Genomic DNA, 23866 nt, shown 5'->3' with positions numbered 1-23866 from the left:
CAACACAGAAAAGGAATAAATATCATGACAAATTAAGTCCAAAAATCCTTATATGTAAGTGATAGAGGTAGATTTTATCATGATTATTCTCAGATAAATTCCTTTTTCACCATGAATCGAATTTATTTTTCAAATAGTTTTGCTGAATGAGAGAGCGCAGCCGCACACGCTTGTGTGCAAATGGTTGTGAGTGCTTAAGACCACCTCCATTGTTTACCATCAATTTTGTTTTCAAAATGGCGTCGTGGTCTTTGATATTCCGTAAAGCCATAAAACAGAGGAACAAAATGCCTATATGAATGCTGAAGTCATGTTTTATTGTCATCAGAAACAATGAGGCATTAACCATATATTTTAATTTAAGCACTTTATTTACAAAATGTGTAACACAATAAAATATAACATTTCCATATCATTAACATTTCGTCAATTTTTTTTATGTATGGACCATCCACCTTACAAAATAACATTCATCTTGGGTGATTTGGGCAAAGACACGGAAATGACAAGTTGGTGCATAACCAACAGAATCAGCTTTTGAACTAATGATTGCAATGACTCCTTGCCCAGTTTTACCAGATTTACAATTGGGAACTCTTTACACCAAAATACACTAGCCAACACCATTGTTTAAAAAAAAATCCAACTTAATTGGACTGGTTTGATGGTTATGACATCCAAGGAATTTGTCCAATAAACGCTGCATAAATTCTACATGTGTTCATATAAATAGCCTACATGATATGATAAATAATGTGCGATACAAAAAAACATTAAATAATAAATATTACAATCAGTCGCAATACATGTTTGCCATACATTCTCAGGAAAATAAAATAAATAAAGGTGTATTGAACCGGTAACAGATTCAGAATACAGATGCCTAACCAGACGACTTAACAATTGAGTCCATGTTTTTTTTAATTATATTATTCTACAAATTTCATCCTCTAAAGATGGCTGTCTAATACTGTCAGATCTACAGGACTTACCTTCAAGTAGGCTAATACCTTATGAAATGTTCCTTATATTGCGCATTGCTCTTACAAAATGGAACAACTGACAGTAAGCAATCCCTTCTGCGCACCATCAACAGTCAATAGAAATGGACCACAGCTATTTTTAAAAAATAATTACAATCATAGCAGTAATAGTAATACGGGGTAATATGTATGACTCTCTGGGAGTGTAGTTATATAAATTACTTTAAAACTAGTGAGGTAATAAAAGAGCGAAATGTCGCTTGGGCACACCAATGAAATCCTTACAAATGCGTTAGTTTAGGCGCTTCCTGAATCCTTCCCTGAGACGCATGGTGAGAGGTGAGGTCTGTGTATGTGGGATGGGGGTCACAGGGTCCATGGTGGTGGTTGCCTGGAATCTGAGCGGCACAGCTGTAGTCCACACTGGCGGATGAAGGATGGGGGAGATGGCCGAGGTTGAACATGGGGCCCGAAGCTGGCATGGAATCAACGAAATTTCCCCCAACGTACACTGGACTGCCTTGTAAATTAGCGCTGGCAAAGCTTCCGTTGCCTTGCATGCTGTGGTGTTCATAATCTGTGCTAGGATACCTTTTCTGTTGGGGTATGCAACCACCCAATGGTGCCGTGTACGCAGCCAGGCCGTACATGTTTTGTTGTGGCTTAGCGAATGACGGAGGTGAAGGCGCATCATAGGTGAGATTGTTTACATTTGGAAGCACACCAGAATATCCAATATGATTCGGGCCACTTAACGGTGGGCTTCTGTCCGGAGAATGTCCCATGGGGGAGTGCATTATCCCCTTGGCTTTCTGGTCCTTTTTGTACTTCATCCTCCTGTTTTGAAACCAGATCTTTATTTGGCGCTCAGTTAGATTCAATAAATTAGCCATCTCCACTCTTCGGGGACGACAAAGATACCGGTTGAAATGGAACTCCTTCTCAAGCTCGACCAGTTGGGCACTTGTGTAGGCAGTGCGCACCCGTTTGGAGGCTGGTCCTGGTGGACTCTTATCATCACAGGTTTCACCTGCAAAATAGATTTCGAGCATGAGTGCCGGCGTGCTAAATGCTATCCCACTGATGGAAATTTCGCTCACACTATCATGACATGCATTGAGACTTAACATGCAAACAAAACCTTGCAGCATCCCCTCCACTCAAAGCATTTAACACACATGGAAACATTGTGATCAGTTAAAATCTTGACAATGGCCACATATTTCACACCGAATATAAAATGATCAATTTACAGTCCTATGTTTGGTATCAAAGACGTTTATCTGGAAGTGCACCACAGAGAGAGAGAAATGTCCCGTTCACTCCTTAATTCAGCGAGTGACTGAATAAATAAGATAGATAGACCCCATACTAGTCTAGAGGCACTTCTACAGCACGATATTAAACAACGATTCAAAGTCTGTATCATTCCGGGTAAAACACCCCTCCAACCAACACACACATACCCTGAAACATGTAAACTATACACACAGTCCTTTATACCTGATGTTGAACCACTGTTGCCCTTCTTCGAGTTCTGCCTGCTCTCCTTCATCCATGGAAATATCTGCTTTGTAGTGACAGGGTTGGCAGTGCTGGAGGCATTGTTGGTGGGAGATTTCTTTTTCTGAGATGTAGTGCTGTTGGAGTTGGGTGAAGAGGCAGCCAAAGGAGGTGCTTGGGGCTGTTCACCAATACTTTCTGGTAGGCTGTTGCTCTGACTGCCACTTGGTCTCATGCAGCTGCCATTTAGATCACTAGTTTTATTGGCAGGTGGCCGGGCAGATGATGTTTGTAGGGGACAGATGGGACCCTGGTATTCATTTTCCATGTTAGACGTGGGGTAAGACTGGTGAGATGTGCCATAGCTGTAGGAGTCAGACTTGGGGTACGAGTAGCCTCCAAACAGTCCAGTATTGTCATAGTACGTGGCTTTCTGCATCATGAAGATTCAATCTGAAGGGGCCTGCGTACTTTCGTCCAATAGCATGGACGCCTGTGTCACGTGATTGGAGTTTCCCACAGGTTTGTTATCCTCGGACCTGTGGAGACATTAGATTGTCTTAGACTTTAAATATATAGCTGGACTCGCATCAACATTAGGATACATTATATGATGGCACATCAAAACACCGATGATCATGCGATTGGTTTTCATGACTCGACAGTTTCATTTCACTCACTCGTCTCGAATTCAATACTTAGTTCGGGTCTCAGGTAACCCACCAGTCAGAGCAGTCTTTGAGCTCACCGACTTCGACTTGCCCTTTTATTTATTGCACCTTTCTTATGCATAGTACAATTTTTGAGTTCTTCACTTACATATGTTAATTTTCAGATTAATTAAAAGTGATACATGAGCAGTTGAGTTAGCCTTGTGATGGCAATATCAACTCAATTGACCTGACGGTTTTTCATACTCCGTTCACATCTTTGGGCTCATAAATGCCCGTTGCCTTTTTCCAAGTGCTTAGACAAACACGAAAATCGATCTCTCAGTTGCCAGACAAAATATTGCATTTGGTTATGGACAGCCCATCATCTCTTATCGTTACACTTAAACACTTAAGTACAGCTCGTATGGGCTCTAAAGGTTGCATGTGGCTCACAGAAAGATCCAGGTTCTTATAGTCAGGAAAATTATTGATGTAATATTATAAGTGAGCCCACCCCCTTCACCTGAGAATCTCTTCATTCTGAATTATGTCAATTCCTGACAAGCCTTATCATATGGTTGCTTTTTCTTCCCCATCTAAACCTTTCGCTTTCGGAGCCACACAGGCTCAAATGCAACAAAGGGGTTAAAATTTAACCTGCGCTCAAGGATCCCCTTTGAGCAAATTCTAAGACTGGCAAGCGAATCAGCATTTTTGGTCAACACAATGTCCCTTTCTTTTCCAGCTCAGTGGACATACATGACCATTGTTACAGAGACTTCTTTGTAATTTTGTTGAGGCTGAATAAAATTGTGAAATATAGATGGAAATATCGTTCTTTCGTGATCAAATGTAGGCATAATTACCCGTCCTTGAAGCTAATATCCGCTGTGTGAATTTGATAAATTGCTCTAGTCTATGAGTGATCGAAAGGAAACCTTGACAGAATCGTGTTATTGGGATTTAAATGAGCAACGAGGCTCCCCCCATATTTTATTCACGCACACATAATTATTACATCTGTATAAGTACGTACAGCAAAAAGGGCACCTCATATCGTATCTGTTGACTACTTCTAACTTGTGTGTGTGCATGTGTTTGTGCGTGCTTCTGTGTGTGTATGTGTGACACAGAGAGAGAGAGAGAGAGCCCGCGTGTGTGTGTGTGAGAGTGTGTGAACTTTGTCTGAACCTCACAAATGGCTGTAAATCATAAAGACAGCAGTCATGCAACCCTCCTGGTGCGTCCTTTATTTGGAATCTACAGCAAGGCGTCCTCTTATAATGATTATATTTCAGTGTTCTCTCATGGAAATAGGTCAAACTATTTCCTATCCATTATTTTTAGCAATATGTGGCTAAATAAAATGTAGCCTCTTGCCTTTGTGCCCTACCATTGAATTACTTTCTTGAGATGGGTGGGTCACCAAGTATGCAAATTGGCTCACAAATGTGCGTACACAGCAAATGCGTGGGTGTAAAAACTAGCCCGGGAATTTTACACCTACTCCTTAAGGTTTTGCAGGTCCTCCGCCACACATAGTAAGATATGTAACTGTTCACAAAAGCACATATGAAGGGCCCAAAGCAGACCAAATGCAATAGGCCCAAAATGCATGCAGGGGTTATTAACAGGCCTGATGCTCTGCGCGGTGCATATCAATGCACCTGTCATTGAGGACGCCACAAAATTTATGACTGTCGATGCCATGGTCGTGTGGGCCTAGCAGAGCGCTGCAAAGAAAAACACTCCAGTATTGCTACCCTAAGAAGACTTGAATCATTTGCGTGGGAGGAAGACTAGCCAAAAGAATGTCCTACTCCGCATGATCCCCTGTAACAGGGCAATAGGACCCTTATAAAAGCGTCCATGTCTTCTTAGAACGTGGTTTGAAGCATACCAACAGGCTGGTCATATTCGGAGGACTCCATATGCAGAAACAAATGTGGAAATTATCGATATATTTTGAGACGCAGGAAAGGTTGTTCAAACGATGCTTGGGTGTATGGATTTAGGCATACTAACTGTTAATCATGGACAATGAAACTGCTTGGAAATCAGTCGGGAAAAGGATAAGACACAAAAAAGGACTTGTTTTTCAAGCACGTGGAAGCGGAAAATGCATAATAAGGCTAAAATGCATCTAAAATCATGCAAGCGCGTATAACGAGATGACCAAGACTGCTTTAATTGAATACTTTTAACGTATTCAACTTCATTTTTATAGTTTGAATTTTTCACTTCAGCTTTGAACATTTAGTATTCGCTGGAGCACTGGTTTGAATAGCATTGTCTTTAATAATAATACAAATAATAATAATGATTCTATAAATTATAATATTATTTATAGCACTTCTAAAACATCGACTTTACGTTATTGTTGTTGTTGTGCACAGATGTATTTTTCATTTTCTTGGTTATTTACTATTCTCACAGTAAATTTAAAGACAAAACTGCTTACCGTGGTCTGTGTTGGTCTCTGTATTGTTTTCCCTCAGACGCACTGCATCATATGTACCACCACCTAGATGAAGAAAACATGGCGGTTATTATATGTCTCTGAATGCCCACACATTTCACATCACAGATTTTAGATTCGAATTTTCCATCATATATCTTTTTTTCATGTATGGTTAAGGTACTTCACCTAGATTCTTTATAGCCTCCGTTGGCAGAATAACATATTTTGACACACATTCTAGGGACACTGTTGAGTAGGCTATTACATAATATTAAAGTATGGGTGGTCAGTAAATATCGGACCACAAACCCTTGGCATAGATTTCACTTCAGACTGAAACTTTAAGAGAAAACTGAGACAAGCGTTTCTACACAAAGAGAAGCTGGCCAAAATATTTAGCAGTCATAAGCCTTTTGGGTGACCTTTGGCTCGCTTAGCAATAACTCAAAGATTAATGAACAACGAGCGGAAGGGCTTCAAGTAAGTCACAAGCCACTGAGCCACTGAAGTTTTCACTTGGTTTAAAAGACCAAACATTCGTAGGAGATAGAACGACTAACGTTTCCTCTTAGACACAACTTTATTTAAAAAGGGTAGTTTCGTAGTCTTCCTGGATAAAACTATGGCACAGATATGTCACAGTAGACAGCTATCGGGCGCGCTCGGTTTCTGCTAAGATTTAAGAAGATTTGGTAAATGGTGACATTAAAGAAGCCTTTGGAAATATAGAGTTGTTCATCGTGTTGTAAGTGTCCTTAATGGAATAAATTTAACCAGTTCTCTTGTTAATCATGACATGCTCTTTTGGCTGAAGCGATGTTCTTCGCCTACGCATTTTTACGGTAAGTTTGAAATGCACAATAGGACAATGGGTAGTTAAAATAATAGTCTCGACATATTGAACCACTCCTGAAATTCTTGGACCTAAAGTGCGTTTCTGCGTTTAATTTTTATTTGTTTTATTATCGTCTATTTTCCAGTAGAAACAACACGTTATTGTAGATAAGAGGTAATTGTCTATTCAGTAGGCCATTGCTCACACATCGCTCGACAAATAACAAAACACCTATATGTGTTTTTAAACTATATTAAATTATAACTATGATTACTCTTGCTTTTTGAAAATGTAATGCGTTTTTTAGTTCCTTAAGTCTCAAGGCCGTAATTTGATTCTTTCTGGATGGGTTAATGGCCAGTCAGTCCCTCCAAGGCATGTTTCCAGAAAAACAGGTCAAATGTTGACAGTTTTATTTTTTGTTTATAACAAAACGAAGTGAGTAAATAATACCACCATGGTTTCTATGCGGTTCACTACTAGACTCATCCTAGCTAATACAATGGAATAAACAGCTACGGTATAATAATTCCTAAAGGCTAGTCTAATCATCCGACTATCTGAGTGCAAATGTTTTTATTTTAGTGAGAAATGTACCATAATACAAGCCCGATAATAATAAATATCTAAATTACTATTAAACCCCACTGTATTTGCAAAGAGGATTTGAGAGAATAACTAATATTAAGACGTGAGAATCAACATAGCACTCTATCTTCAATCTCCTCACAAGTTATGTTATGAGCCAACGTTACTCAAAATAGTAGCCTACACTCAAGTGCCAAATAACCAACCTGAAATATTAAGGAGGAAAATGTGTTACGCTTTAAGAAGTTCTTCCTGCAAAACTACGACAATATCTGAAATATTGAAATTCAAGCAATGGGATCAGTTGAAATAAATGGTAACATTACTTCTTAACAAAATACTATACCCTATTTGAAACCACATGCATCATGTCTAGCATTACTGTGACGATAAGACAACAAATTAATGTGATTTACGATCTCACAATCTATGAGTCACTACTGAAAGTTCTCCCAGTTCTCTTCCCCTTTGTAGTTAGTTTTCGTCAAATCGCAAAATCAGCTAAAACCAGCATCCCAAAGTATGAATCTGACAAACGTCCAATCTAACCTTTCGAAATTGCTCGTGGTTGCTCAAAAACTATAAACTTGTCTTCTAAATTGCATTTCTTCTCCCCAAACCGCACTTGCATACTTATAGACGTGAGCGACATTAATAAAGATCACCTCTTCTGAATGGAATAAATCATATTTTTTCAAGCTCGCATTATGTAAACCCGTGGTTAAAGGTTGCGTTTTGCCATGCAATGGCTTACCTGTGAATCAATTTATCATATAGGAGCGCTTCTCAGTCTCAATTTTCTTTCCCTGCAGTCTCTAGAATATATCCTTCACCCTTTGTCTGTAGACAATACTGTCCTAAACCTGATCTTGCGCTTTTTCAGACATTTCCATATACCAGCGCGGACAGTATTCCCGATAGAATGGAAGACACACTCTCAGCTACCAATAAAAAACGAAGCAGGCATCCTTATTCCAAAAAGGAAATATGGCTGGCAATCAACCGCCCATTGGAAAAAAAACGAGGATTAGGGTGCCACCTGCGTTACAGTTAACATTGGGATATTGGTGTTTCGGAAAGCTTTATGATGACAAATAAAGGCGCAGCCTTAAAATACAAGCATATTTGTTCACGTGATCTGGATAGCAGATTGTCCTGATTGAGGCAGCACCTTCAACCGAACCTCACTAATACATTTTCAAAGGGAAGAGCGTTTCCATTTGCCTCGTCTGCTACAGTGTTTTACACACTCAAGTAAAACAGCCTATGTTAGCCTATTTATTTTTCATTCTTTTTTTTTCTTTTCTGCTATGTTTGGGGTGAGACAGGGCCTCTATAATTGGCAATGATGCATCTCTGTAATCATCATTACGACTTTTTCCCTATTTATATTAGGTTTGTTATTCAATGGCTTGTAATTCCATATGTATTTACGCTTAAAGATGCTTTGTTTTAGCGCCATGATGATATATTTTCTGTTAGGTTGCACATTGTATGGCTTTTCAATCCGAACCAGTTTCATTTTCCATATTAAAAATATGAAATGCAAAATCACTATATATAGGTTACACTTTTGAGTTTACAAGCACATAAGACAAAAACGAACAATACCACTATCTGCCAATTTGGTTTTGTGACATGAAAGGCCATCAGGTAAAAAAAGAAAACATGAAAACAGAAATCATGGCCACGGTCCTATTTTAGCTATTTTGATTTGCCAGGAAACGTCTATGTTACAGGAAGCCATTGGAATATTGTTTGATGATTATGGCTTTGGCAATGACAGGAATGTATGACCTCGTCAGCTAGGGAGATTCATCAAAATCATCTCTAATGTTACATTGTTCCTTACATACAGACGAAGTGTTTGCAAAGTTAATATACATGTGAATGTTTATGACTGTGCTAATGCGTTTAGCTTTTCAATTGATATTGTTCTTACGGAATAATATTGAGAAATAATATGATTAAAAGTAATTTAGCAACTTTTTGGTGTCTAGTCATTCTTCTGGAGAGGTGAGTTCGTCCCATGCCCGTATTTTCTGTGAATTGTGGTGAAAATAATGCCCAAATGTCTCCAAGGGAGCAAACCACTCCTGCTAAAGAAGACGGAGATAGACAGCCAGGGAACAGAATGGGACCCTGCCGGACAGAGAGCTTGTTCTGAGGAGAGGGATGCAAGAACTTCGCATCGCAGCATATGTTCATGGGGCAATAAAAGTGAAAGATTTACAGCCTGCGCCCGGCCCCCAAACAGCCTCGCACCCTTTCAGGAATTACCTGGAATGATTTACCACGACGCAGATAACTGTCAACCCAACCTCCAAGAACCACCACTTTTTATTAAATACATTTCAAATCATTATACATCACAGTTAACAAAACGGCAATACGAATTGGAGGAAAGCCGATGGTGTTAACATTCTTAAGGAATTAGTGCTATTGTTTTAGTTTGATTACTTCACTCTGGTGCGCTTCTTTACTCCCTGAATATATCGGTGTATTGTTTTGTTTTGAATATAAATATAAATGAGTGATTTCGAATTATGTGCACTTTTGTGGTAGCTATTGCAGTTCTTAAATCCCGTTTTCTCCATCTTTAAATGTTTTGCAACCCATCTCTTCCCAACGCAATCAAGACGTTCAAGTAAAAACCTAAAGGTAAGATAATGGATGAATTGCACCTTTGAAGAATTATGACCAGAAACAGGCCCTTGCACGAAGCCATTTGAAAGCAAAACCAACATAGCTCCACTGATTCTGCAAACCCAAACTGGGAAAGATCGCATGAATATTGTCCCTTAAGGATGGATGCAGAAACTGAAGATAGTTTCGGACAGCGGAATGCCATTGTAAAATACTACAGTCGTGTGCAGTAGTAACAAAATCCACATCTTCCTGAACATTTCATGCGGCATTATTGGTTGTCTACTCGACTGAACGGGAGAAGCCACTGCTACCCATTATAAGTCCAAGCTGTCTGAAAAGAAGCCCCGGCGCACTCATCAAAGGGCACTATTTATCAAAAATCTGACAGTTATGTTCATTTAGCATCTCACTCAAAACAAAAACTTAAATGTTTACATACCAAGCTTCCATTGGATCAAATGCTGTATAAAGATGCAGGGTATAGTAGCGTAGGGTACCGGACGGAACGTTTGGATATTATTTTCTTGGGATCTCTTCAGTTTTCAAGTCTGATAGACTCCTCGCGATTAATGACGACGCCGTGTTTCTAGGGGACGTGCTGCATTAATTATTTAGACAATCACGTGGTCAAATAGAAAAAGGGATATAGAAAGGAAGCATATAGTCCCAGAATTCTATCTTCGGATGTCGACAGCGCAGTTTAATATATCTTATGGGGCTGTCTTGCAGAGCGAGGACATTTTCTGCGAACAGCTGGAAATCAAATATGGCCGTTTGAGAGCCATTGTGAGCCCGATGATGGTCGTCGGTGCAGTGTCATTGCAAATGGTACTGCCTATGGCTCCCATTTATTGTATTCAGACATGTAGGTCAATACTCAGAACGCATTATAGACTCAGTGAAGACAATGACTTTCCTCCAACGTGGTTGTACAAAACAATATTTCATGTTAATTTAGAGGATTATTTCAAGTAAACAAACGTTTCCTGACTACAATAATCAGGCATTGTGTAGACACAACCAGATATATTTTGAGGTTTTTCTGTTTTTTAGTAACTGCACTTATAACGTCTGACTGCACAATAAAATAATTTCACACCAAGGTTATGTGCCTTTTAAAACAGCATTAATCCTTTGCCCTTAATCCTTTTTCTATGTGGTAGTAAAAGATGGCTCCTACATGTGTTGCCGGACTGTCATTTCAAACCCTAAATGAAAAATATATTTAGCCGGAATGAGCATCAAGCCTATACGTGCAAATGTAGTGGTGATAAGTTGCAAAGCAAGTACTCAGTGCTGTACCCGGTCTGTTTTAGCCACCAACAAACACACTCACACACACACACACACACACACACACACACACACACACACACACACACACACACATGCGAAATCATAGACGAATAGAGGCCCATGCACGCTCGCGCAACTCTGCGCGTGCCAGTACACTGAGGCGCACACAGATAAACACATGAACCCGCGCAAGCGCGCGCGCTCACATACACACACTGTTAAAAAAGGAAAGGATATGAAGTATCACAATTCATGACACTCATGCTAACAGGGAAGCTGGGCACCACTAGGGTTTATTCCTTTTTCATTTACCATTAGCCTAACATTGAAACAAAAGACTTACACCAGAAAAAAGCTTTGTTTCAGCAAATTAATGTAAACCTAGTCAATTGAGTCCACGTACTATAGGACTGAAGCTGCTATTTTGTTCACTGAACACTGAAGCTGCTATTTTGTCCCATACCCAAAAGTTATCTCTTCATTAACTGCGTTTTACAATCTCAGTTACAAGAATGTTACTTCCAAGATTGCTTATGACACCCAACCTGAGTGACGAACTGTTCACGACCCTACACCAACTAATTTCTCTGCTCCCTACTATACTATACTAGTGGACTATAAAAGCTTAGTAGACTGTGTTGGTGTGTAAATAAGCATGTTCTTTACAAGGGATCATCAATATCAGTCTTTATTGGATCATTAGGTATTTCGAGGACATCCTGATGTTCACGTCACAACATTCTCAAATGAAATACAAAAAGGGAAATAATGAATAATTGCAATGTGCTCCTCACAGCCCATAACATTTAGTGCATTTAAAAACAAGAAATAAGAGCACGCCAACATGTTTTCTAGATAGAGCACTGCATAGTACAAAGACGCATAATGCCTTAAACTTAAAAAGTTGCCCATTTACCAGCACAGAATGCGAATACCGTCTGCGTAAGAAAGGGCCGCGGGTCCAGCGGGTCAAGGGTTTCGGGGTCAGTCCTTGCGGCTGAAATACGTCTAATGCAATAGAAAATGTGTCCTCTGGTTGAACCTGCCTCTGGAGCTTTGACTGGCTTCTGTAAAAATACCTTTTCAATCCTCTCAACGAAAAGGCTTCAGAGAAGACATCTTTGCAGTGCGTGAGATCCTAGCTTTTTGTGCAGGAGACAATGACTGCAGAAGAGAAGCTACCGGAATATTTAATGACTACGTGAATGCATCGGCTTAGAATTCGAGCATCCAACTCTTCCTTTAGTTTATAAAATACTTCTCACTTAAGCATTATAAACCTAGACCAGTTGCAACAAAATATACTTGTTTATATTTTTTCAAGAGAGTAATATGTGATGCTGTTACTATCCTGTATTCAGGATTTTGAAATTACCATTTTGCTACAAAACGCGTTTGTAGAAAATCTGAACAAAATACAGATATATTACATAATATAGATAAAATGTTGCACTTTTATTCGATTAACACAATAACAGGTTTATGGAATGTTTTGGACATAATCTGGGTCCATAAGCATTGTAAACGCAAACTCAAACTTTAAGCATTCTCAATTCTGATATTTAATAAATAAAGGATTTCAATGAATTCACTTCCAAAATGTATATTACAATAGTAAAAGTAGGTAAAGAAATAAAAAAAGAAGAGTGTAATTAAAGAATTATCAAATGACATCTGGAAGACAGATATACAGCTTCTTTAATTGTACACTGTTTACAAACGTGTCACGGGAGATTTATAGCCTACCAAAGAAAAATTCAGATCAACATATAGGCATTTCTCACTTCAAAATAAATTCAAACGCCTTTGTAGAAAGTTTTTTTGTGTAGAGTTAGTGCAGTCAGAGACTTCAATGAAGATTTTTCTTCTCAGATAAACTTTCTATCAGTAATTATACTCCTAGCCTCACGTACTAGCATTTTGCCCGCCTTTTAGTGGGCATTCCACGTTTAAAATAGAAACAATGTCCAATTGATGCACCTTTTTCGTAAATAGGTTCTAATTTCAGACTTTAATGAGATGCACCTAATCGACCTTTACATGAGCAGATTTCTCCATTTAAACAGTACCAATTTCAACTCATTCGCTCCTTGACTGGGGCAAAAGGGGTTAGCTTAAACACACATGGAATAGAAGACTGCAAATATAAGAACTTGGGTGCACCATTTACGTCTTCTAGCTCAGGAGGCGTTTGTTGTGAAAACACGGTTTCGGTTTCTGAAATCTACTGTACCTCAGAGGAGCACGTGAAGAATGTGGTGATGCACTCGTATCCTCTTAACCACCTAAGAGTTACAATGGTGTAGATTGATGATATATCACTACATAGTCCACACTTCGTAGCTCTCTCACAAAGGATTTTGTAATGTGCGCCTCTGGTTCACATTCACAAATTATAATGACCCAAAAATGTCATATTCTGAGACCATGCAAAGTCAAATGCAGCATTGTCTACAATACATAGTTCACTTTATACTTCAGAGGAAGAAGAAACGGATTCCAATTTCAGTTATAGAGTTGTGATATCTGTCTGGTTGTCCTTTTGAACGTGCTGTACATGCTGGTTTGAGGCCGACGCAGATCTTCCTTTTGTGTTGGGCAGTTTGTGATCCTTTTTCCATTTCATTCTTCTGTTCTGAAACCAGATTTTTATCTGGCGCTCGGAAAGAACGAGCGTATGAGCAATCTCAATGCGACGCCGTCTGGTCAGATACCTGTTAAAATGGAATTCCTTTTCCAGTTCTAAAACCTGCTGTCTTGTGTAGGCTGTCCGTGATCGTTTGGGTTCTGGTCCTGTGTAATCCGGATTCACTGGTAAGAGTAAAAGTACATAAGTTAGCCAACAACCCTCCAGTCAACAAAACAATTGAACTTTCCCTCAAATGTACAAGCATGGCTAATGTATGTTTAAATCCTTAACGTCAGAAAAATAAAGGCACTACCGTTCTGTTCATCAAAATTCTGTTAAACTAATAATCGAACTGAGTTTTTAATACATCGAAAGGCATGCAAAAGTAGCTAGCGGCCTATTTCCCAAGCAATAAAAATTTATGGCTGGTGTAATTGGCGGCCCCTTCAAAAGAACCCATAAATATTTCACTGAGTGATTTTAGTGTGGCTTAAATAGCAGCGCGGACTGGTCCGAGAGAGATATCACAGAAAGTGAATCTTACCATTTGCAATGTGCACTTTCTTCATCCAGGGGTAAACTATTGCTGGCTGCTTGGCTTGTATCCCGTTTTGGTTCTTTGTGTTTTGCTGCCCACAAGTCCTCGGGCCAGGTACTTGGACCGAAGGACACTGCTCGGTCTGGGCGGTGAAAGGGCTCGGATGGCTAGCTTGCTCCTGCACATGACCCCGCGGTTGCACTGTGGAGCCCTGCACAGTGTTACAATTGAAAGGCTGCTCCGAGTAGTTTGACCGTGGATAGATTCCTGGATGCTGGAAATCAGTGTCCTGCGATGGACTGTAGTACCCTGGCCCCTGATCAGGTATATAGCTGTTTTGCGAATATTCCTCACAAGGAGGAAATTTAGGATCCACATACTTGGAGTTCACCATGTACGAACTCATGGCCATTAATTTCTGAAGGTAGAAAATACTAATTTTTCTCGAGTTGTCTTTTTTTCCTCCCTCCATAAAGCCCTCCTACTTGCTGTCAACAGAATAAAGTTAGGCGGCCATGTGACCAGATGAGCCAATAGAGAAGAAGGGAGTCTATTATCGGATAAGTATACACACCTAGCAGCAATCTAACCCAAATTTCACAAAATATTTTAATTAGGACAAACAAAAGGGCATTTCACTGTGACTTCGAACTTGCTGACTCGAACCTTATTTTGAGTCGATACGGTAATAAGGTGTAAAAACAATACGGGAAACTACTATTCGCTGCTGCCGTCCCCGCATCCTTACCAAAAAATGATCATAATGTAACAAACCTACGGTATCTGAGAATTCGAGATGACACTATGTTACAGCTTGGTAAATCGTGTGCTTTGGTTTAGTTTAGATTGAATTAATCAAACTCTAGGCAAGGATTTTGACATATAAACAAACAAAAGATACAAAAACGACCCCAGGCACAAAAAGTCGGACTAAAGACCAGTGGACAATTGATGGAGACCGTCTTTGTCAAGAAGGGGTCATCCAAAAGTTACAGGAGTCCCATCATTTCATCTGCTCTCGTCCTTTCAGAGGCGTGTAAGGGGCTCCCCGCAAACCATCAATACGCTTTGACAATCAATAATCAAACATGGTTAGACAAAAGGAATCAAAATTAAAGAAACAAGTACCATAAAAGAATCAGCTACCCATTTTAGCACACTGAAATCATAAGAAAGAGTCCACTGCGTTTGAGATTTGAAGTAAAAATGTGTGACCATATCGAAATTGTAACACTTGTCATTAAAGCTTCTGAGAGGCCCCTTGGTCACAACAAATGTTGAAATGGTGTTCTTGTGAATTTTTGAAGACTTGAGTTTTGAATTTGCTCAAACAATTCAAAGAAATGTGGGCAATACCAGCACTACTACACTGTCCTCTGATTCACTAAGCGACCAGAATGTATTAACACAATACGATGACCCTGTTAAGACAATGGCCCTTTACGCACTAGCACCACATAGTATTCTACCTTGGTGGGCGACAAATACGAATATTTTGCATAATTAAAAGCAACTGAGGAGTTCTAGTGATGTTTTTGCATCATCCATATACTCCCCTAGAATCGAATCTGTGACCGTGATATAATCACACAAATTCGGTTCTACAGGGTATATATAGACGACGGAATATATGCGTCCAATTGCTGCTCTTTGCGACAAACTGTTCTTCATGTCATTTATATTTTTAGCCAAGACAAATCAATCAAGAAGAGCAAGTGCCAAACCATTACATCTGAATTCAAATTCGATATCAATTGCCTTTCTCAAGTCATATAGCGTAATTAATGCTAAATTACAGTGCTTTTAATATAGATCAACATTGTCCGGAACAACTCCACACCTTACGGAGACCAGAAGTTGACTAGATTCCGTTATATCCCCTTTGATGCGATGTTGCCTGTTTACGATGCCAATCTTGGCATTTTCTTTAAAAATAAAAAACATCCGTGATATCCTTGTTATAACCAAATAAAAAAATACATGTATCAGATGATGCTTAAGGTTCAAAACGCAATCCAGGCCATTCTAGGCGTCCTAACCAATGTGGTATCAGGCACAGAAGACACAGACTAGGCTACAGGGCAAGGGGTCAACTAAATCATTTACAACCATCACAAAGTTTCATTAATTTTTGTTCGGACAGACAGCAGGAGCAACAAAAGTTCATCAGTTATAGGCCTGTTCGAGCCATCCGGTGGTCACCTCTTTTCCGTCTAGCGCTCAAAGTTTGGGTACCAGAGAGGGAAACCTCTGGATACGATATTTGTAACATGTGAAAGAAACTGCCTTAATATGACTTTTTAAAACGTTCGTTTTGTTCGACTGATGAGGGTTTGCATGATGTTTCTGATATTCTGGTTGAGCCGTTTTACAGTTTTTTAATTATAGAAACCGTCACAGCCACGTGTCCCAAAGATAGATGTCCATATTTATATAAAATAAAAACACTTTTTCAGATGTTTTCGTATGATTATACATTTCAGAACAAAATTTTACTGCATGATTTATTGTAATTCAATATTATACCCTAATACGAAAGGATGGGTGGATGTTGACAGAAAAAGTTCCAGAATAGCCTAGGCTATTCAATTTATAGGCTCAGTTGTGTCTTGTTAAATTATTTACGAAACGGCCTTAGCAGTTATAAACATGATATGGTTAATTCATACGAATATTACTTGGTTAGTTTGGATTTTCATTTCTGTTAGACAGCTTGACCTGAGTTTCACCTTTACTCGAGACTTGTTCAGACGGGTCAAAGCCGAGTTACTCATGAACAAAAGAATTAAAATGTCATCACTTGTCTTGACCCTTGGCTTAAACTTTAACAAATGGAGAACATATCCAGCTATTGCAACATCTTTTACATTAGATGTGGTCTTACAGTAGTTTGCTTAGGGTGTGTGCGACCATTTATTTCATTACGGTATTGAAATAAAAGTGTGAATATATACATATGTGCGTGTATGTTCAAATGTTAAAATCGTTTCTTTCTATATATGAAAACTTGTATCATAAATATTGTTTTGCAAGGATAAAGTCACACACTAAGTTCGAACAGAAGACATTTCGCTCGGTAAAGCAAATCTTACATACATTAGCATTCTGTTGTCATCTAAACTTCGAATAGGTGGTCATAGCACATACACATTTCATCGAGACCTCAGCAATATACAGAAGACACAAACTATAGCCATTAAGGTATAATTTAAATTGTACTGGCTACATGAATTAACAGCTAGCACTATACAATTATTAAAGAGAAACCTATGGGGTTCTCGTAATTAAAGGGATAATTTGAGTATTACTCTGCATCTACTAATTTAATGATATGGCAGCAATTCGGCTGCCTTCCGAATAAACTAGATTTTGGTCATATATTTTCGAAACATATTTTAAACCACACCACCAAGACAGGAAAGGCTCTGGGGGCGCTATAGAGCACGTTGCATTTACATTAGGCCCGCAATGATCTGATAATACTTCTAAAAGTGTGAATTCGTTCGTGGCATCATTCCAAGTCAATTTACTCGTTTGAATATCTGGATTCGTACAAATGCAAACATTATGAGCAGGAGGACATAAACCATCGATACACAACAGGTTGACTTATCTGCCCTAGCGGATCTCTGAAATAGTGGCTATTACACGTAAGATGTGACATTTGCCTTCGTCTCATTTTGTCCCATAACATATGATAATATATGAATCAATAGTAATCTTTATCCAGCTAACACTATACCACAAAACCAAAGCACAATTCGTCTACAAGAGACATTTTATCTCTTTCAAAAAGTAATTTTTCGATTGAAATGCGTAAAGCAACATTTCATGGTTTTATCAGTCGAAAAGCAAAATAATCTTATTTTCCCCATGTAAAAATCTAAAACATGTAGAAAGAAGACAGCGACACAAGCCGGACGACTAAAAGTCTACACGATGACTCCACTGCCTTTTTACGTGGCGCCACTTTTGCCTCAAACCCCTGAGTACCGCATAACATTTACGTCATCTTCATTATATTGTGTCATTTTAGCTCATCGCTACAGTAGCCTATGCAATCGAGCATCTGAGCTCCTACTTTTTCTCTGTTAAGTTATATACTCTCAGACTATTTAAACACAGAGAAACAACGGCAGTATATTTAGACTACCTGATGCCTCACAAAGGCAACTCCCTCACCTCGGACAAGTTCAGTGACGAGTATTGTAAAAGAGTCTTACCTCGTACAGCACCGCGATAGGAAAAATGCTGAGAGATAAGTATATCCATGATCCAAAGGTATCAAGAGTCTAATACTCGCCTCCACCAATTCAGGGTTCTATTCTAAACCATCTGCAAGTCCTTTCTAATATACAATGTGAATTATATTTTGGCTTGTCAACTCCCTGGCCATAAAACAAAGTTTAATGGCATCACGTGCTTCCCCACAGCCATTCAAGACACCGCACTGGTGCCATAAATAACCCTCAAAGTTGCACTTATTCAATAATGGCGATTACACCGGTGTCGCCGGAAAAAAAGAGGCAAGGCATACGCATTTAACCTTCGATGTTTTAAAGACTGAAATAAGCCTGGTATGTTTAAAATAGCTCTTTTCAAACACATTGATAGTTGTTTCCATACTTTCAAAAGTAACCCTATTAAATAATTACTAAATAGGCCTATGCTTTCTTCAGACATGTGGAGCGTGGTTAAACATACACATACATAACAAAAATACACGTTGTTCCACGTCCTCATTTAACAATAAGCAAAATAAAATTAAACATTTTTGTAGACAGTGCTCGAGCTACTATGTCTCTGTAGAAACAAACGATGACCTTTTGTGGCCCCTTCTCGTAAACTTCTACAAGATTCCCTGCCTAAATCCAATAAAATCGGAGGTAATAAAACCATAAAACAGGATTCCTGGTGGGAGGGTAGCAGAATGTACGTGTGAACCTCGACTGCAAAAAACATCACCATATGGCACCCTCTTCAAAACACAGGAACGTTTGCTGTGCAGTTGGCAAACAACGGTTTGTGTCAAAAAGTTAGTTTATATTATTTACTTCACGATGTGGTGTAACTAAACCCACTGTTCATTACACTACGCTTTATTCGTCACATAAACACAAACATGGCTTAATGCAGGTTTATTGCTGGACATTGAGAGACAGCTACAGTGCAGTGATTGACAGCGTAGACAGTGTATTTTAAATAGCCTATAGTATGAAAGCTAATAGTTCGCGGTTTAATCTATAAACTTTAAAGTTGTACATTCCTGCACTGCCCTATGATATGTAGTCTAGCACCGGAGGAAGTCCTAATGGAAAGTCTGTGTCACGCTTTTTAGTGGTTGCATCTAAACGAAGATGCTATGAGGCCCCACTACTTGATTTCTCACCATGGAAATAGAATTATGTAAGTTACTTTCATTCGTTTCACAATTATTGCAGGCAGAGTTTATGACAAATGGGGAGAGCGTAAGAGGTCTCACGTGTTTTTTCTCAACCAATCTCTGCCTTCAGCAGTGACCTGCCAGAGAAACGATGCGGAACGATGAGATTGGGAAACCTGTATGTTGGGCAACAGCGCCTTCTGCCGGGGGATAGGCACACTGTTGTGAGTGGAGTGGCGCATGACACGAGTCGTTAATGCATGTTTCCTAGCATCTCAGCATCGCTCACATGACGTCATGCTTTTTTCCTTATAAGTCGTTCAGACAATTAAATCATCACCGTTCATTTATAATACCCCAAAATATTGAGAAAGATTACATTATACTAATTATCAGAGAAGGAGTAGAGATAAGGTGTTGAATAACTTATTTGGATCCAACATGTGAATGGGCTATGGGTAATTGTGATGAAATGATACATAGCTACATAGACAACGCATGAATCAACCACTTGTACGTTGTCAGATAGACAATTATTGAAATGTTTCATACTGTCTTGAACAATACACACTCAAATTGCACGATCAATTACGCTGCTTATGATGCAAATGTTGTATCCCTATCTTGTCGTGTTATCCTGGCAGCGACAGAAACAAATGTAAATTAAATATGTGTGCAAGTTTCATCAATGATGTATAGCCTACTTGGCAATAAAATAGTGCATGTAGGCAACTGCGTCGACGTATTTATTAATTAAAACCAATGTTAAGGGTTATCAAGTATTAATGGCCTTGATGAAATCGTTTCTTATACAACATTTCGATTTGGTTACTTGCTCGTCAATATGGTATGCATTGCTTCATAATGAAAGAAACCTGCATATATTTATTAAACGACGAAATCCGCACTGTTGTGTACTCGATTGTGTGGGCTGTGTAGGCCTCACATTCAGTTGCTGGTTGTTGCCTGTCCCCCTCTTTGCCGCATTGCAGTAAGGCTGTAAATACTTTTGCAGCTGCCTGTCAGGCAGCGGTGAAATACTGTCTTTGTTCTGCAGCCCTCGTCTCCAGGCTCCCGAGAAAAGCTTTACCAAGAGAGCTATAGCCTTCTCACAAATTTGTTTGTGTAAGTAAAGGGAAACACAATGATTTCTTCTTTTATGACGACGACTTCCTCAAAGCTATTAACACTATTACCGATGTGGCCGAAATGTATGCAAGGTACAAACGAAAGCCCCAGGGCTGAGAAGAGCCCATTCTTGCTTTCTTATCACTTTCTTTAACATACGATATAACGGCAAAAATCAAAACATCGAAACATTGAAAACCACAATATGACGGTGTTAGGGTATAAGGTTTATCTAATTTCAACACACGCACAATGCTTAAAAACAATTTAAGGTATTCTAAGAAACATTGCATATTGACATCTCAATGATCAAATGTAAAATATGCAAGTACGGATCGAAGTTAGGACATTTTGTGAAATAATCCATATACTGTAAATACAAACCATTTTTTTCTGCGCTTAAGATATGATAACTATTACACTAATGTTTTAGACAGCTTCAATTGACAACAATAATGACGATAATGGTTCTACTATTATTCGTGTGCACCATGATATTAAGGCCTACTATATTCACAACAGGAATATAACTCTTAGAAATACAGATAACATAGACCTCGTCTTGGGTTAAAAAGGTTCAATCCTATCTTTTTTTTTCAAGCTTAAGATTTTCAAGGACCATATAACCACACTCATAAATAAATGAGAATGCATATATAACTTTGCGAAAATAAAAAATGCTTGAAAACGTACGTGGAGTTAACATTCAGTACATAACTTTGGGTCGACACTTGTCCTCTAATAACATTCCAATGTTGAAGATAGTGAAATAGTAATCGTATTGTTGTAAAAGTAACAATCTACCTCGTACATTGGAGAAGATATAAAACAAATATTGCATGCACTTTACTACAGAAGATATTTCTCCACCTATTAGCATATACTGCTATCTCTATATCTAAACGTATAATGCCGGTGTACTCTCAGTTACAAACTATTCCCTGAATTGAACAGAAAGTTCCTATTTCGAAGTGAAAAATAAAAAATTTTGATGCACACTTACCATTAGTTGTTGGGTAATCCATGTCTTCTATGTCTCGCTTTGCACAACTATCAGGACACATTTCTGCTGGTAGCGTGTCTTGCACAGATTGGAAATAGCGGCGCCCAACACGGTCAGTATAACAGATGTTTACAGTTACAAACCCCTGGGGTGTTTTACAGATATGACTGTTCAAAGTCACTAATAACAAAATACTGACTTTTGAAGGGTGCATACAGAGCGTTTAGTTTGGGTCGCTTTGGCTGCAGAATACTATGAAAAAACCGCTTGAGAAATCAGGAAAAGGGCCATGAAGACGTTTGCCTCATGCACATGACCAGTGGCATCCAATGACAGGCGATATAGGCTCATAAAAAGGTCTATTACCAAGTTGTAAATTGTCTCCTAACAAAAAGGAATTTCGGGCTGCTGCAGTTCCTCTCTTTTTTTGCGCATAATGGCCGAAGCCATTCCTCCATTTTTGGTCAATGAGTTTTGCCATGACTTTCACTTGAACAACAGGACCCTTGTGCAAAATTGCGCAGCATTCTTTAGATTGCACTATGTTGGAGTTACAGATGGGAAATAAAATGGCTTTGTAATCAAGAATTAATACATATATTTAAAATGTACTTTCTCTGTCTCTCCCTTTTTCTCTTCATCATTTCTCTATCTATCTATCTATCCATCTGTCTATCTAGCTGTATGTCTGTGTGTTTGTGTGTTTGTGTGTGCGCGCGAGGGCGCACGCGCGTCCTCAGATGAGATTGTGTCTGCTTGAGGTCTTGCAAAAATATTTAAATTGATACAGAATAAGAATGCAGGTAAGGTAAATGTCCCCTGTCTCGACCCTTGTTTCAGAGTTAACCCTATATGTTAAGAGCTTAGAGTCCGTCAGTGGAAATAAGAATACAACAGAAGATCCTATGTTTGGACCAGAAATACCCTAGTTAGAACTGACGCAATTATTATACATAAGTATAGCTTAATGCAAAACAGCGTGTAGCATTATTGCCTATATGATAACCACGACATGTTTGTTCGTCTATGAGAGATATTATGGTAATGTTATTCTGCAGGTCAATCTGAATGTATTGTCAATTAAATAAAGCAGGAAAAAAGATAAAAGAATGTAAGCAATCACGTCTAACTATACAGATAACCAAAGCACAGTACTGAATGTACTTATTATTCTTTTATCTTTCTTCATTAAGATGTGTAGGGTTTGTGGGTGCACTTTATGGATCTGTAATATTTAATTTAATTTAATTTTAGTGAAATAACTTATTGAAATAGTCTTATTCTCGTGACCTTTTGGGGATATCCCATATATTTGTATCCCTATATTGATACAAATTATGTATTACACATATGCAATGAGGTTGTACATCAATGAGTTATATTTTTTGAAATGTAGGTTTCGAATAATAGACACGTTTACCTTCGATAGCTAACTGAATAGGATCTCCATCTGTGTTGACCACTAAGTGAATATTTAATGGAATTAGATGTTTTGAGGTGGAATATTACTTTGTATGCAGATTTATTTGATATGATCTGTTACACTGGTCGTGAAATTGGCAAATCTTCTCTTATCAACATAGCAAGTGCATTTGATGAAGGCACGTCCTTGAACCTCGACTTCCATTTCCATTTTCCAGCATTTTCCATGCAGCAATTTAACCCACCCATTTGTCATATCAAATTCACGCCATTAGTATACGTTGCATGGGTATATTAGGGGCAGCACTTTGCCATATATTAAATATATATATAATCGTTCAATTAAGCTTCCTATCTTGGTAGCCTAATATTAGGCTACATTAAATTTCAAGACAAAATAGAAAGCAACTAGGAAAACAGTACGCAGGCCAAGCCTGGGAAAGCCTGCATTCTAAAGAGAAAAAGGAGAGCTGTAAGAAGCCTGTACGTGATGTGAAAGCCAATTTTACGACAGCCAACCTTGAGGTCTCATCCGGGGGAACATCTGAGAAGGAGACGCGCCCTGATTCAGGCGTTCTGGTGTTTCGCCAGTATTACTACCGCACGATTTACAGTCGGTGGGATTGTAGCAGCTCGGCCTCTTGCAGTGTCGTAAAGAGCTGCTGTCTTTGTAAGTTATCGGATCCGTAAAATTTAGAGCGCTCGCTGTGACACGTAATTCCACAAGGATTCGGTTGATAACTTGCGCTCGGTATTGCTACGTTCCCATGATGATAACATTCCTGGACCTGTGCA

The 23866-nt window shown here is 38.9% G+C and overlaps 2 protein-coding genes across 3 annotated transcripts; both read right to left on the bottom strand.

Annotated features, from left to right (window-relative positions):
* Positions 1 to 368: 368 nt before the first annotated feature.
* On the bottom strand, positions 369 to 23696 carry hoxd3a (homeobox D3a). 2 transcript variants are annotated; one of them, XM_080838358.1, is made up of 4 exons: positions 23591 to 23696; positions 5601 to 5663; positions 2487 to 3025; positions 369 to 2013 (listed from the first exon to the last, which is right to left on the bottom strand). In XM_080838358.1, exons 3-4 carry the CDS (start codon positions 2926 to 2928, stop codon positions 1265 to 1267), a joined length of 1191 nt encoding a protein of 396 aa, XP_080694484.1. In that variant the 5' UTR covers positions 2929 to 3025; positions 5601 to 5663; positions 23591 to 23696; the 3' UTR covers positions 369 to 1264. The 2 variants fall into 2 exon arrangements, with proteins under 2 accessions (XP_080694484.1, XP_080694483.1); XM_080838357.1 differs by lacking the exon at positions 23591 to 23696 and adding an exon at positions 21650 to 21748.
* On the bottom strand, positions 13348 to 14562 carry hoxd4a (homeobox D4a). The gene is made up of 2 exons (XM_080838359.1): positions 14142 to 14562; positions 13348 to 13779 (listed from the first exon to the last, which is right to left on the bottom strand). The coding sequence occupies exons 1-2, from the start codon at positions 14545 to 14547 to the stop codon at positions 13478 to 13480; spliced, it is 708 nt and encodes a 235-aa protein (XP_080694485.1). The 5' UTR covers positions 14548 to 14562; the 3' UTR covers positions 13348 to 13477.
* Positions 23697 to 23866: the final 170 nt, after the last annotated feature.

The sequence above is a fragment of the Sprattus sprattus genome (genome assembly GCF_963457725.1).
Source record: "Sprattus sprattus genome assembly, chromosome: 5".
In the NCBI taxonomy this organism is placed as follows: Eukaryota; Metazoa; Chordata; class Actinopteri; order Clupeiformes; family Clupeidae; genus Sprattus; species Sprattus sprattus.
The sequence above is the reverse complement of the archived record's forward strand: the minus strand, read 5'-3'. Positions and strand labels throughout refer to the sequence as shown.